The 13,880-nt window shown below is 44.5% G+C and overlaps 1 protein-coding gene across 1 annotated transcript in view; it reads left to right on the forward strand.

Moving 5' to 3' along the window:
• The first annotated feature begins 2,250 nt into the window (after nt 1-2,250).
• LONRF1 (LON peptidase N-terminal domain and ring finger 1) overlaps nt 2,251-13,880 on the forward strand; it is a 45,020-nt gene continuing 33,390 nt past the window's right edge. Inside the window, exon 1 of the mRNA XM_043454362.1 lies at nt 2,251-3,086. Coding sequence (XP_043310297.1) covers nt 2,366-3,086 — 721 coding nt within the window. The 5' untranslated portion in view covers nt 2,251-2,365. The remainder of the gene's footprint in view (nt 3,087-13,880) is intronic.

The raw sequence follows: 13,880 nt of genomic DNA on the forward strand, positions 1-13,880 counted from the left end.
ATTATATTTTACTTTGGGGGGAAATTCCCTAGTTAAACCTGAATTATATTTGATAAGAAATATAAGCATATTTATCAGCGTACACTTTTTTGTGTAATCATGAACACCCTGTGTTAAGTAGTTACTGTTGTATATTCTGCAAGTGGCTGTTAAGGATAGGAATATATCACAAAAGTAAATGCCCATGGGCATATGGATATTTGTTTTACTACTTACCTTTTCAAGTTTCAGATGAGTTTGTGGGTATCTGACTAATGTTATTCTTCAGTGTATTGAAAGATGGCACTAACTCAGGGGCGTGGAATCAGATTCAAGGTTGTGCTTGTGAATCAATCACAGTACGCCCCACCTCAATTGATTGGAAGTTGCTACTGGGGTTTCAGCTGCAATTTGCTTAGGTTCGGTGTGGATGATGAGTGAACTCTGCACCCTGTAGGAACAGGAGCCTCGGCTTTTTCCTTGTTGCCTTGGGGTCAGTGTATCTCTGACTCTGAAGTTGGGAGATTTGCTAGTTGTGTAGTAGAAATACGTGTCACTCAAAGCAGTTTTGAGCCTAACTGCCTGTTCTGTATAAAGAGGGATGCTGATGGAACGTTAGTCAGGTTTGGACATAGCATGCTCAGGTTAATGTTCCCTTTAGCTGATTTGAAAATCTCATGTGAAATATTTTTATTTAAGATCTAATAATTGCAGAAAGAGTAAAATGATTTTAAACCGTGGTATATTTTTAGCTGTGTGATTTTGAGCAAATAGCTTTCCCTCTCTGGGCCATTGTTTCTAACCTTTGAAAAAAGGACAGCTTTAACAATCTATGCTGTGTGCTGTGTTTAGTAGCATAGTAGTGTCCAACTCTTTGTGACCCAATGAACTGTAGCCCGTGAGGCTCCTCTGTCCATGGGGATTCTCCAGGCAAGAATGCTGGAGTGGGTTGCCATACCCTCCTACAGGGGATCTTGCCCACCCAGGGATCCAACCCAGGTCTCCCACATTGTAGGTGGATTCTTTACTGCCTGGGCCACCAGGGAAGCCCCTAACAATCTAGTACCCTACAATCAAATCTATAAATACTTTCAACGGAGAGCTTTAAACTGGTTGCCACCAAGTTTCAAGGAAATATAACCCATTATACAAAAACCAGATCATTTTCCTTCTCCTGTGGGCAAAACTGCAGACCTTGCTTGGGTTTCAGTGATACGGTAACTGCCCCGTGAAAAATATTCATCCTGGCGTTTTCTCTTTAAAAAATGCCTAATGTAGGCCTTAGCCAGTTGTGCGGTAGTAAATGAAATGTGGAGAGGAACCTGTGGGCTTCCTCCCTCGAGATTGGGGACGAGTTTTAAACTAGAAAAGCAGCGGTAATTTGGCACCAGGCAAAATTGTCTTACACCCTTAAGGGAGCTGTGTCGGGTGTAGGAAGTGTGTATGTAGTATGTTAGTTGCTGAGTGTTTGACTCTTTGTGACCCCATGGGCTGCAGCCGACCAGGCTTCTTTGTCCATGGAATTCTCCAGGCAAGAATACTGGAGTGGATTACCATGCCCTTCTCCAGGGGAGCTCTTCCCGACCCAGGGATGGAACCCAGGTCTCCCGCATTGCAAGCAGATTTCTTTACCATCTGAGCCACATTTCGTTCCTAAAATGGACCTACTCTAGACTTAGGGAAATACAGAGTCGTCCCACTGACTGTGCCCGTCCCTGAGCCCTCGGCCTCTATGTGTCCATCTGTAAGTTGGGTATAAACGAGTAAACATGCAGATGAGCACCTGACCTGTGGTAAACTACACTGGGAAGATCCCAGGGGCCAGGAACAGGGGGTGCGGGTCCCAAATTAGGTGGGCGTTTATGTCAGGAGAGGGATGGCCCTTTGAGCCTCAGTCCAGGGAGGCCGGCTGCCCGGCGGAGATGTGCCAACGAAGCAGACGTTAGGGGAGAATCTATGACTTGGGGGGTGGCGGTGAGGGCCCCGGCAGAGCAATCAGGTGGGGGATGGAGCATCGGGCTCCTCTGTGCTTTGTTGTTACAAGCCAGGCCCTTCTTTCCGGAGAAGCCAATTAGATCCCCGCCGGGGATCATCTGACCTCGCGTCTCCCGCCAGGAGGGGCTTCGGCAGGGGCGGGGCTGGCGGTCGCCTCCTCCGGGACCCGGCCGCGGGCCGTGCGGGGGAGTCCCGGGCGCCGCCGCGCAGCCGGCCCCGCCCCGCGCCCGCCGCGCCCCGCCCCCGGGGCTTCCCGGGCGCGCGCCGCCCCGCCGTGTCCGCGCGCCACGCCCCCCTGCTCGCGGGCCGCGTGCGGAGCCGCGCGCCCCGGAGGCTCCGGGACCGTGGCGGCGGGCGGCGGCGGCGGCGGCAGAGCAGCCGTCCGCGGGCCATGTCTTTCCCGGCCGTAGCGAGGAGCTCCCCGGGAGGGAGCCAGGAGGTGGACTCGCGGCCGCAGAGGCAGGGCCGGTTCTGGGAAGTGGGCGGCGGCGGCGGAGACCGGCTGGAGCGCGCGGCCGCGGAGTCGGAGCGCTGGGAGCTGCTGCTCCGCCGAGGCGAGCTGCTGGCGCTGGGCGGCCACCTGAAGGGCGCGCTGGAGGCGTACGCGGCGGCGCTGCGCCGCGGGGCCCCGGTCAGGCCCGAGTGCCTCGGTACCCTGGTGGACTGCCTGGTGTTCAACTACCGGCTCCGCCACGGCTTGGGCTGGAGCGCGAGCCCGGCGGGGGGCGCCCACCGCGGCGTTAGCGCCGGCGGGCTGCTCAGCTGCCTGGGCTGCCGGGGCTTCCTCAGCGAGCCGGTGACGGTGCCCTGTGGCCACAGTTACTGCCGCCGCTGCCTGCGGAGAGAGCTCCGCGCGCGCTGCCGCCTCTGCCGGGACCGGCTGCCGCCCGCCGCGGCCGCCGATGCCCTGGGGACCTCCCCGCGGCCGCCTCCGGCTGCCGCCGCCACCGCCGCCTCCGGCTTCAGGACCAGCGTCGTTCTCAACCACCTGGCCGAAAAGTGGTTCCCGGGCCAGCGGGAGAGAGCCCGGGCGGCCGGCCGGCTCGGGGAGCTGCTGCACCAGGGGCGCTACCGGGAGGCCCTGGCCGCCGCCTGCGAGGAGCTGCGAGCAGGTGAGCGCGCGGGCCCCGTGACCGCACCCTTCCTTCCCCGACGCGCGGGGCGGCCCCAAGCTCGTCTGCGCCCCAGGCCCCAAGCTCATCTGCCGCCCAGGGCTTGCATCTCGGGGTCCCGGGGTGTGTGTTTTGAGGGGGGTGTGTGTGGGAAGGGGCGGCGCCCCGAGGTGCTTCGGTCACAATGGGGATCGCCCTCGAGCTGACTGTGACGCGGCGCGGGGTTCCCTCCGCCTCGGCCTGGCGCTGTGGCGGGCGCGCCCCGAGCGGAGCGGCGCGGAGCGGGTCGCCGGGCGAGGCCGCGCGAGCGCGGGATGGGGAGGGAGTTGGGCGAGCCTGAGCGTCGGCTCGCTTCCTGCCGCGCTCTTTCCGGTAATTGGCCGCCCGGGCCGGGTCCGCGGCGGGGAGACGCCTTGCCGGGGCGGGGAAGAGGATCCCCAGCCGAGGCTGGGCGTGCAACGTATATACCTTGGTCTCCCGCAAAAGTCACCGGGGCAATTGGAAGCCGCGGGAGGCAGAATTGCATAAGCCGGGGTGGGTGGGGGTGGTGGAGGGCGTTGTGTAACGGGTGACGTCGGGTGGGCGTGGCGGGAGCTGGGCGCCCGCACCCCGCACCCGGAGGCCCGGCCGGAGCTGCCCAGGGTTGTCCCAGTCTTAAATGGGAACGCCCGGAGACTTGCTGCCTCTTGATGGTTTCCACCTGTCTGTTTCACAGCGTGCTTATTTCAGAAACGCGTGTGCTTCCTTTCGAATGCACGTAACTCACGGTGAAGATAATAGAGGTAATCGCTGATGGAGTTCGTGGCCACGCTTGTGTTTGCCTTTCCACACTCTTGATCATGCTGTGGCGGGGAAGGGCCTCTGAAGATCTTCGGTCTGTTCCTTCGCCGCCAAGAAGCAGTGTCAGGCTGCTAACCTAGGCTAGCCACTTTTCTTAAGGTGGTTTTGGGCTGTGGAGACCTTGGCGGAGTTAGTTAGCTGTGTAAAATGAAGCGTTGTTCTTTAAATCGGTGGTTTTCTACTTTGGGGTTTCCCTCCACCCCCACCTCTGGGACGTTATCAGGGGCCATATCTAGAGACATTTTTGGTGGCCACCCCTTGTGCGAGTGGAGTGGTGCTGGTACAAATAGTGGGCAGAGGCCACGGAGGCTCTTGAGGATCCAGTGATGCGCGGGACAGTTTCCCACACAATGATCAAGGCCCAGTGTCAGTTTTGTCCCTGTTAAACCTTGTGTGAAATAAGCATATTTCAAGATATAATGGAATAATACTTGGAGAATTAATCACCAAGAAAGTAGGTATCCAGAAGATAAACTGATGTGAGGTTTGAGGTGCATTTATAAACTATAACTGAAATCATCTTCTTGGAGGCTTTTTTTTAAACCCTAAGCACTCAGTCATTTTGAAGTAGTCACTATGTTAAGTCGTTTAATACCTTTAGAATTCAAACCGCAAACTTGGCATGCTTTCATATGCTTTCAGTATCTTTATGGGGAGTAGCAGTTACAGAAGTAGCATGATAGACCCAGAACAAAACAGAACTATTTGGAATACAGAATTCCTCAACAGCTCAGTCTCTCTGGATGAATCGAGTTTGAATGGTCAACGAAGGACAGACCATCTAGGACACGTTCCTCAAAATGAAGAAGCAGAAGCTGGGGCAGTGACATGACTTGTCACCAGCCACACAGCCAGCTGATGTGTGGAGTAAACACTGTGTCCTGCATTTATTTCTCCTAAATGTTGGACCAGGGTTCATCCTACTGTTATGGCTCATCCTGTGAAAATGTGTAACATCAGTTACCAAGGAAGCTTTTTGCCGCTAGTGTGAAATAAAGGAGAAGCTTACTGACAGCCCTATTCATTATTAACTCTCACTGATTTAAATGGTTTGACCGCTTAAATTAGGAATTTTGAAAAAATTCAGGTCCTAATCCACAGAAGAACAGGGAGTACATTTACTAATTAAGATCTAGCTTAGCGTTCTATGACCAATAATCTTTTAATTAAAGAAGATTTGGGGCCTGGGATTGAGGATATTATTTTTTAACAGGAAAAGACTGAAATACCTACTCGTTCTCCTTTTTTTCAATTTGCATAGACTACATGTGGGAATTTTGTCCATTCAGCTTTTGCATTCTACTTTTGCAGGACTAGAACCCAAGACTCCTTTGACCTCGTCCATTTTCTCCTCATTTTTAGGTCTTTGAAAAATCTTTTAATTCCATACTCCAAAATTTTTCTGATTGGTACTAATGAGGATAAGTTTTTTCATCCTTTGAATTTTTAGTACAGAGTAAGAAGAAAAAAATCTTAGAGCTAACAAATTATAGTTGATGGAGTGCAGATATTATGTGTTTAGCAGTTTATGAGCGTAAATAAAAAGGTTTAGTAGAGTTATAAATCTACTTGTGCAGTTAAGGTTTAACTTTTTGAGAGCTGGTTAGCTAGAAAGGCATTTGAAATGTGTTTGTGTAATTGGACAGCTGTACCCAAGATAACTTCATTATTGCTAACAGTGGAAAAAGACTATAATTTTTTCGTATAATTCTTAACAGTGAAACAAGTAAATACTATTAACTAGAAAAAATAATCAGTCTACAGTTAGCCCACACACATCCAAATTTAAGCCCTTTCAACAAGAAAGGAAAGCTAGAAAACCTCTGCCAGAATCAGAACGTTCCCATTGAGATTACATAAGTTTCTGTTGAATTGAAATATATTTAGATAACATTTAATCCATTGATCTTTTGGTATTAACTCTCAGATGTTTCATAACTTTGTCTTTTTAGTATTCAAGGATATTATGTAAAGATCTTTTCTGCATTGGTTCTTTATACTGAAGACTCTTGAAATGATCCCACTCACCTATGCTCTTCTTTGTTTGATTTTTAATGAATTTTTACACTGACTTGCCACTCTCCCCACAAAGAAGACCAACAGAACAGTATAATTTATAATTTGAAATGGTTAGAAAGTAAATAAAAGTCACAGGGAAGAGAACATTTTATTTAAAATACTTGGGGAAAAGAAGTTTTATTTTTAATATTTAAAAAAAATATTTGGCTATGCCGGGTCTTATTTGCAACGTTCAGAATCTTCTGTGTTTGTTGAGGCATGTGGGTTCATTTTTGTTTTGTTTTGTTTTTAGTTGTGGCGTTTGGAATCTGTAGATGCGGCATGCAGGTATCTAGTTCCCTGACATGGGATCGAATCTGGACCCCCTGCATTGGGAGTGCAGAGTCTTAGCCATTAGACCACCGGGAAGTCTCTGTTTTAAGTATTAATTGTGTATTCCTTGTCAGGTATTTCAGAATGTTTTATATCCTTTCATTGTCACAAAGAATCCTGTGGAGTACGATTATCCTCAGAGGGAAATCGAGGCACCTGGGGTGCCTCGTACAGCCTGGTAGTTAGAGCTGTGCATATTGGTGTCTAAGGGCCTAGGTTCGAATCCCAGTGCAGTCTCCACCTGCTCTCGGGCCTTGGGCCTGTGTCTAACCTCCCTGTTTTGCTTTCCTTATCTGAAAAGTGAGCAGAGTGTCTACCTCATAGATAGATAACAACCATAACACCAGCCTAGGGCTGTTGTGAGAATTAAGAGAGTCAAAACATGTGAAGTGCTCTGAATGGTGCCTGGCAGATAAATACCCAGTAAATATTAACTAAAATATTTTTAAAATGTAAAATTTGCGCCCCAGCTAGAAGATGATTTAGCTCAAATTGAAATCTAAATCTTATAATGTCAAGTCCTGTTCTTTTTTCTCTACCACATTAATATTACCAGTGCATGTGTGTGGGCTGTTGTTTCAGTCTTGCCCAGCTCTTCATGACCCTATGGTGGGTAACCTGCCAAGTTCCTCTGTCATAGAATCTCCAGGCAAGAATACTGGAGTGGGTTGCCATTCCGATCTCCAGGGGATCTTCCCAACTCATGGATCCAACTTGGATCTGCTGTTTTGCAGGCAGATTCTTTACCATCTGAGCCACCAGGGAATATTAACAGAGTGAGGGTTAAATCCTGATTCTGGCCTACATATGTTAATTAGTAGAAACATTTTAGCATACATCAATAAAATAGAGATGCTGCAAGGCTTTCCTACTAAAAAGATTAGTCATATTATGTGTATGTTAGTCACTTAGTCATGTCCAACAGTTTGTAACCCCATGGACTATATAGCCCGCCAGGCTCCTCTGTCCATGGAATTTTCCAGGCAAGGATACTGAAGTGGGTTGTCATTTCCTTCTCCAGGGGATCTTCCTGACCTATGCCTGCATTGCTGGCAGATTCTTTACCATCTGAGCCACCAGGGAGAAAAGATTAGTCAAATTGTAGGTAAATACTGAATACATTTAAAGAAAATGTAGAAGGTTTTTAACATTTTATTAGTCAGGTTAACATGAAGAGATTTGAATTTATCACTGCGAAGAGTCGGACAAGACTGAGCGACACTCAAGCTTCACTTCAAACTTATGTATCCCTTGGAGTGGGGCACGGCAACCCACTCCAGTATTCTTGCCTGGAGAATCCCATGGACAGAGAAGCCTGGCAGACTACAGTCCATAGGGTCACAAAGAGTTGTACACGACTGAAGTGACTTAGTATGCAAACTTATGTATGCCCTAACTTACTCTGCCAGATACTTGAAACAGTAAACAGTGACATTTATATGGTGGTTTATAACTTCATAACACATTTTCACTTCCTTAACTGAGTCTTACTAAAGATCATGCGAGATAGAAGAGCATGTGTTAGTACCCTGAATTCACAGAATGTAAAAGAGAGCTCCAAGAAAGTGACTTCTTAAAGGCAAACAAGTAACCAAGTTACAACTGAAAGCAGAAAGTGGGCATTATGAATATTGCTTCTGAGACTGATTTTAAAATGATCATATAAAGCATAAATCTTAAGTGTTCTTGTTATTTAACAAGTGTTTATTGAGTGCTTGCTATATACTAGGCTTTGTTTTAGGTGTTAGAAATACAGAGGTAAACAAAATCAGGTGTCTGTCCTCAAGAGTTTGTATTTTTTGTTTCTCCTAAAGTTGCAGCAAATTGGTATTTATTGAAAACAGTCAGAAAAGGGGCTTATTGCTTAACTGATTTCTAACAAACTGAGTGTATATCTTGTATATCTCTGATTCATCTTTCCTTTAATTCAGAAGTCCACTTTTAGGATTTTTGCAGTGCCTCAGGGTCACTATTATAACAGCAAGTTCTCATTGTTATAGAAAATGAAAAAGGAGGTTATATAAATAATTCTTAAGTGGTCTGTTTAAAATAATTTCTATGTTTTTACCTTTTATTCATCAAGCAAATGATGAAAAATTTACCAGAGCTCAGTTAACACAGATTTCTCATTATTTGTATATTAAACTTTGGTTTACTCAGAATTGTTTTTATATTTAGTGAAATATTTCTGCAGGCTTAGATGTATTCAAGTATAATTTTAAATGTATTTGTATAATATTCTGCCTCTAGTGGCTTCCCTGGTAGCTCAGTTGGTAAAGAATCCACCTGCAATGCAGGAGACCTGGGTTTGATCCCTGGGTTGGGAAGATCCCCTGAAAAAGGGAAAGGCTACCCACTCCAGTATTCTGGCTTGGAGAATTCCATGGACTATATAGTCCATGGGGTCGCAAAAAGTCAGACATGACTGAGAGACTTTCACTACTGCCTCTTGCATTATAAAGATATTTTTCAAAATTGTCAATAAGTTTTACTATAGAAGGTGAATGATTTAAGAGAACTCTAAAATGCTAAGCAGAAGTTTCTGTTCAATTTTTTTTTCTCTTTTTCTTGGGGTATTAATAGCATAGGATCATTCTTTTTTGCTTTCCTTCCTTTTGTCCAACCTGCATTACTAATCCCTAAAGATATTTCCTGTGTACATGGAATTCTCCAAGTAAGAATAGTGGAGTGGGTAGCCATTCCCTTCTCCAGGGGATCTCCCCGACCCAGGTATCAAACCCAGGTCTCAGGCATTGCACGTGGATTCTTTATCCTCTGAGCCTTCAGTTCAGTTCAGTTCAGTTGCTCAGTCATGTCTGACTCTTTGCGACCCCATGAATAGCAGCACACCAGGCCTCCCTGTCCATCACCAACTCCCGGAGTTTATTCAAACTCATGCCCATCGAGTCGGTGATGCCATGCAGCCATCTCATCCTCTGTCGTCCCCTTCTCCTCCTGCCCCCAATCCCTCCTTTCCAGTGAGTCAACTCTTTACATGAGGTGGTCAAAGTACTGGGGTTTCAGTTTCAGCATCAGTCCTTCCAATGAACACCCAGGACTGATCTCTGAGCCATCAGAGAAGCCCAAAGATATTTCTTATCTGGCTAAGGTTTATTTGAGTAAAAGATGTAGAAAATACTCTTCTGATACCTTGTATTAAGAACTGATTTCATTTCTTTATCAACTTGTTTTGAAATATTTTGTAATATTAACAATAACTGTTATTTATTGAGTGCTTATGTGCCAGGCCTTGTGTTAACTGTTAACATACATCCCTTAAAAATTTTATTTATTTATTTGGCTGTACCGGGTCTTAGTTGCCACACATAGGATCTTTGATCGTTAGTTGTGGCAGACTGGATCTAGTTCCCTGACCAGGAATCAAACCCATGCCTCTTGCATTGGGAGAGCAGAGTCTTAGCCACTGAACTACCAGGTAAGTCCCCTCACAACAGTCTTAAGATGTTGGTATCTTGAGCATTTTATAGATAAGGAGTCAGAGGTTCAAAGAGTTAAGTAAATGGTTAAAATTGGATCAGAACCCAGATCTTCTGAATCCAGTGGTTATGATCTTAATTAGTATGCCAAACTGCTATTCCTGGACTTTATTAATCGCTAATAACTTGTCAGTCAGCAGCTCTTAGTGAAACTGTGATAACCAAGTTCTATAGAAAAAATTTGGTATTTAAGTTAGCCATTGGAATTCTTAAACTAGCTGAACATATAAATATAAAAAGAAAAGACACTCAAGAGGGATGATAAAAAGGAAATGAACAGGGAATTTTTATACTTACACATAAATAATTCAAATAGCCAATAAATAGTTTTAAGGTCAAACTCACTGAGAAAAGGTACACTAAAATAATGATGCTGTTTTTCATTTGTATTTTTAAATTAATTTATTTTAAATGAAAAATGAATATTTTTTAATGATAAAAAGTGCAATTCACAAAGAAGATAGATGTAAAACCATTAGACACCTAGTAACAAAGAAACAGGTGCATCAGAAGAAATATAAGGGAAAAGAAAAAATACATAACCATAATGAGATATACAAACTTTTCTCTAAGAATATTTTATGAAGTGCAGAAAAAATAAGAGAACATCTTGAATGATGTCGTTAATAACTTGAATGTAATAGATTTATGTTTAATATATATTAATCTTATATCGTACACAAATATATTTAAAATTTTGTATCTCATATGTTGTTATTAGATGTCCATAGGCGATTTAGAAAAACTGGCAGAAAGATAAACATTACTAAATTTCAAAAAGTAGAATTCTTGGTGTGTGATTTGGTTATATATATATCCATATTATTTTTTCAATTTTCCATTATAAGATATTGGCTATAGTTCCTTGTGCTATGCAGTAAACCTTTGTTGCTTGTTGCAACATGTTTTTAAAAACATGTTTTTAAAATTAGAAATCTAGCATTCTATTCATAATAAGTTGAACAAATGGAATCAAAATGTCAAAAAATCTTTTAATTAGGCAAAAATTCATTTTCTAAAATATGTTATACATATTTATGTATATGTATACAAAAGCTTTTCTACTGTGCTTGAGAAAGAACATCAAAAAAAAAGGGGGGAGAGATGGAGAAATTGGAAATCATAAAGTAAATGAAATGGGAGCACTGAATATGAACTAGAAAAAGTGAAGCAAACTAGATAAAAGTAAAAGCTCCTCATATAGTCCAGTTGTTTTTAAACATGGCTGCTTGTTAGAAACATAATCTGGAGCTCTGGCAAAAAAGAAAAAGCAATATCTGGGCATTCCCCCCCCCCCCCCCCCCGCCACAAAATCCCATGATAATTCTGATATGCATCTGGATTTTAAAAAGTTTTTATGGGTTTTCCTATTAAATGGTAGTTTTGGTGATACAGAATTCTATTTTTCTGTTGACCAATCATGATACAGTGTTATTAAGTGGGTAATAGTTACATAATCACAATACTTAAAGGTGTTTATCAGTTCTCACAATCAACAGCCAGACAAAAAAGAAAAGATAATTACAATTGCAAGCCATAATGGAAACATGACTAACCTAACAATATGAAATAAATACATAACAATTTTGGGGGTCAAGCAGAGTGATGTGGTAAGTGGAAGTGCACGTGTGTTCATCTGCTCAGCCAGTCTATCTCTTTTGGTTGGTCCTTTTAATTCATTTACATTTAACGTGATTATCAATGTGTATGATCCTATTACTGTTTTCTTTATTTGGGGGGTTTATTTTCTGTAGATATGTCTTTTCCTTCTCTTGTTTCCTGCCTAGAGAAGTTCCTCTAGCATTTGTTGTAAAGCTGGTTTGGTGGTGCTGAGTTCTCTTTTGCTTGTCTGGAAAGCTTTTCATTTCTCCATCAAATCTGAAGGAGAGTCTTACTGGATAGAGTATTCTTGATTGTTGGTTCTTCCCTTTCATCACTTTAAATATATCATGCCATTCCCTTCTGGATTATAGAGTTTCTACTGAGAAATCAGCTGATAGCCTGATGGGAATTCCCTTGTAGGTTATTTGTCGTTTTTTCCCGTGTTGCTTTTAACATTTTATCTCTGTCTTTAATTTTTGTCAGTTTGATTACTGTGTGTCTTGGTGTGTTCCTCCTTGGGTTTATCCTTCCTGGGACTCTCTGCTTCCTGGACCTGGTTGACTATTTCCTTTTCCATATTAGGGAAGTTTTCAGCTATTATCTCTTAAAATATTTTCTCAGGTCCTTTCTTTTCTCCTTCTGGGACTCCTATAATGCAGATGTTGGTCTGTTCAATGCTGTCCCAGAGGTCAGTTAGGCTGTCTTCATTTCTTTTCATTCTCTTTTCTATATTCTGTTCTGTGGCAGTGATTTCCACCATTCTGTCTTCCAGCTCGTTTATCCATTCTTCTGCCTCAGTTATTCTGCTGTGAATTTCTTCTACTGTACTACTCATCTGTTTGTTTGTTCTTTAGTTCTTCTAGGTCTTTGGTAAACATTTTTTGCATCTTCTCAATCTTTGTTGCCATTCTTTTTCCAAGATCCTGAATCATTATCACTATCATTATTCTGAATTCTTTTTCTGGAAGGTTGCCTATCTCCACTTTGTTTAGTTGTTTTTCTGGGGTTTTATCTTGTCCCTTCATCTAGGACATAACTTTCTGCTTTTTCATGCTGATTATGTGTTAGTCACTCAGTGGTGTCCGACTCTTTGCATCCCATAGATTGTAGCCTGCCAGGCTCCAGGCTCCTTTGTCCATGGAATTATCCAGGCAAGAATACTGGAGTGGGTTGCCATTCCCTGCTCCAGGGGATCTTCCCAACCCAGGGATCAAACCCAGGTCTCTCACATTGCAGGCAGATTCTTTACCACCTGAGCCACCAGGGAAGTCCTTAACTTTCTGAAATATGGTTTTGTTTTACTTGCTGTGGAATTGTGGTTCTACTTACTTCTTCTGTCTGCCGTCTGATGGAGGAGGCTAAGAGGCTTGTGTAAGCTTCCTGGTGGTAGGGAAAACTGGGTCTTGCTCTGGTGGGGAGGCCCTTGCTTAGTAAAGCTTTAATCCAGTTATCTAGTGATGAGTGGGGTTTCGCTCCCTCCCTGGTAGTTGTTTGGCCTGAGGCAATCCAGCCCTCAGCTCTACAGTCAGCTTAATGGCTACCTTCTAGAGGGTTTACACCAAGGAGGACCTTCCTAGATGGCTGCATCCAGTGTCCCCGTCCCTGTGGTTAGTCCCTGCTGACCCACACCTCCACAGGAGACCCTCACACCAGCAGGTAGTTTTGGTTCAGTCTCCCATGGAGTCACTACACCTTTCCTCTGGGTCTTGGTGTGCACAAGATTTGGTTTGTGCCCTCCGAGACTGGAGTCTCTGCTTCCCCCAGTCCTGGGGAAGTCTTGTAATCATCCTGCTGGCCTTCAAGGTCAGATTCCCTGGGGATTCCCAGTCCCTTTGTCGGGTCCCCCGGCTGAGAAGCCTGACGTGGGGTTCCAGACCTTCACAACAGTCAGAAAACTTCTTTGGTATTATGGTTCTTCTTCTTCTCCATTCTGTGGGACTCACCTGGTGGGTGTGGGATTTGACTTTATCATGATTGTGCCCCTCCTACTGTCTTGCTGTGGCTTCGTTTTTGTCTTTGACTGTGGGGTATCTTTTTTGGTAGGTTCCAGTGTCCTCCTGTCGATGGTGGTTCAACAGCTAGTTGTGATTTTGGTGTTCTCACAGGAGGAGATGAGCACACATCCTTCTTCATTTGTATTTTTCTAGGAAACGAAAATAAACAGCTTCTGTGAGTGTAAAATTTTTATAAAAGGAGGATGAGCAGAATATATTGAAGACTTTGTATAATATATCTACATAGCTTTCTACATGGAGAAGGAAATGGCAACCCACTCCAGTATTCTTGCCTGGAGAATCCCAGGGACAGAGGAGCTTGGTGGGCTGCCGTCTATGGGGTCGCACAGAGTCGGACACAACTGAAGCGACTTAGCAGCAGCAGCAGCAGCTTTCTACATAGTCACTCAACCTTCTAGAAAATAAGGAAATAAGCTGAAATGTAAAAGCTTATAGATAAATGTTCTTTG

Source organism: Cervus canadensis, chromosome 31 (assembly GCF_019320065.1).
Source record: "Cervus canadensis isolate Bull #8, Minnesota chromosome 31, ASM1932006v1, whole genome shotgun sequence".
NCBI classification, from domain to species: domain Eukaryota; kingdom Metazoa; phylum Chordata; class Mammalia; order Artiodactyla; family Cervidae; genus Cervus; species Cervus canadensis.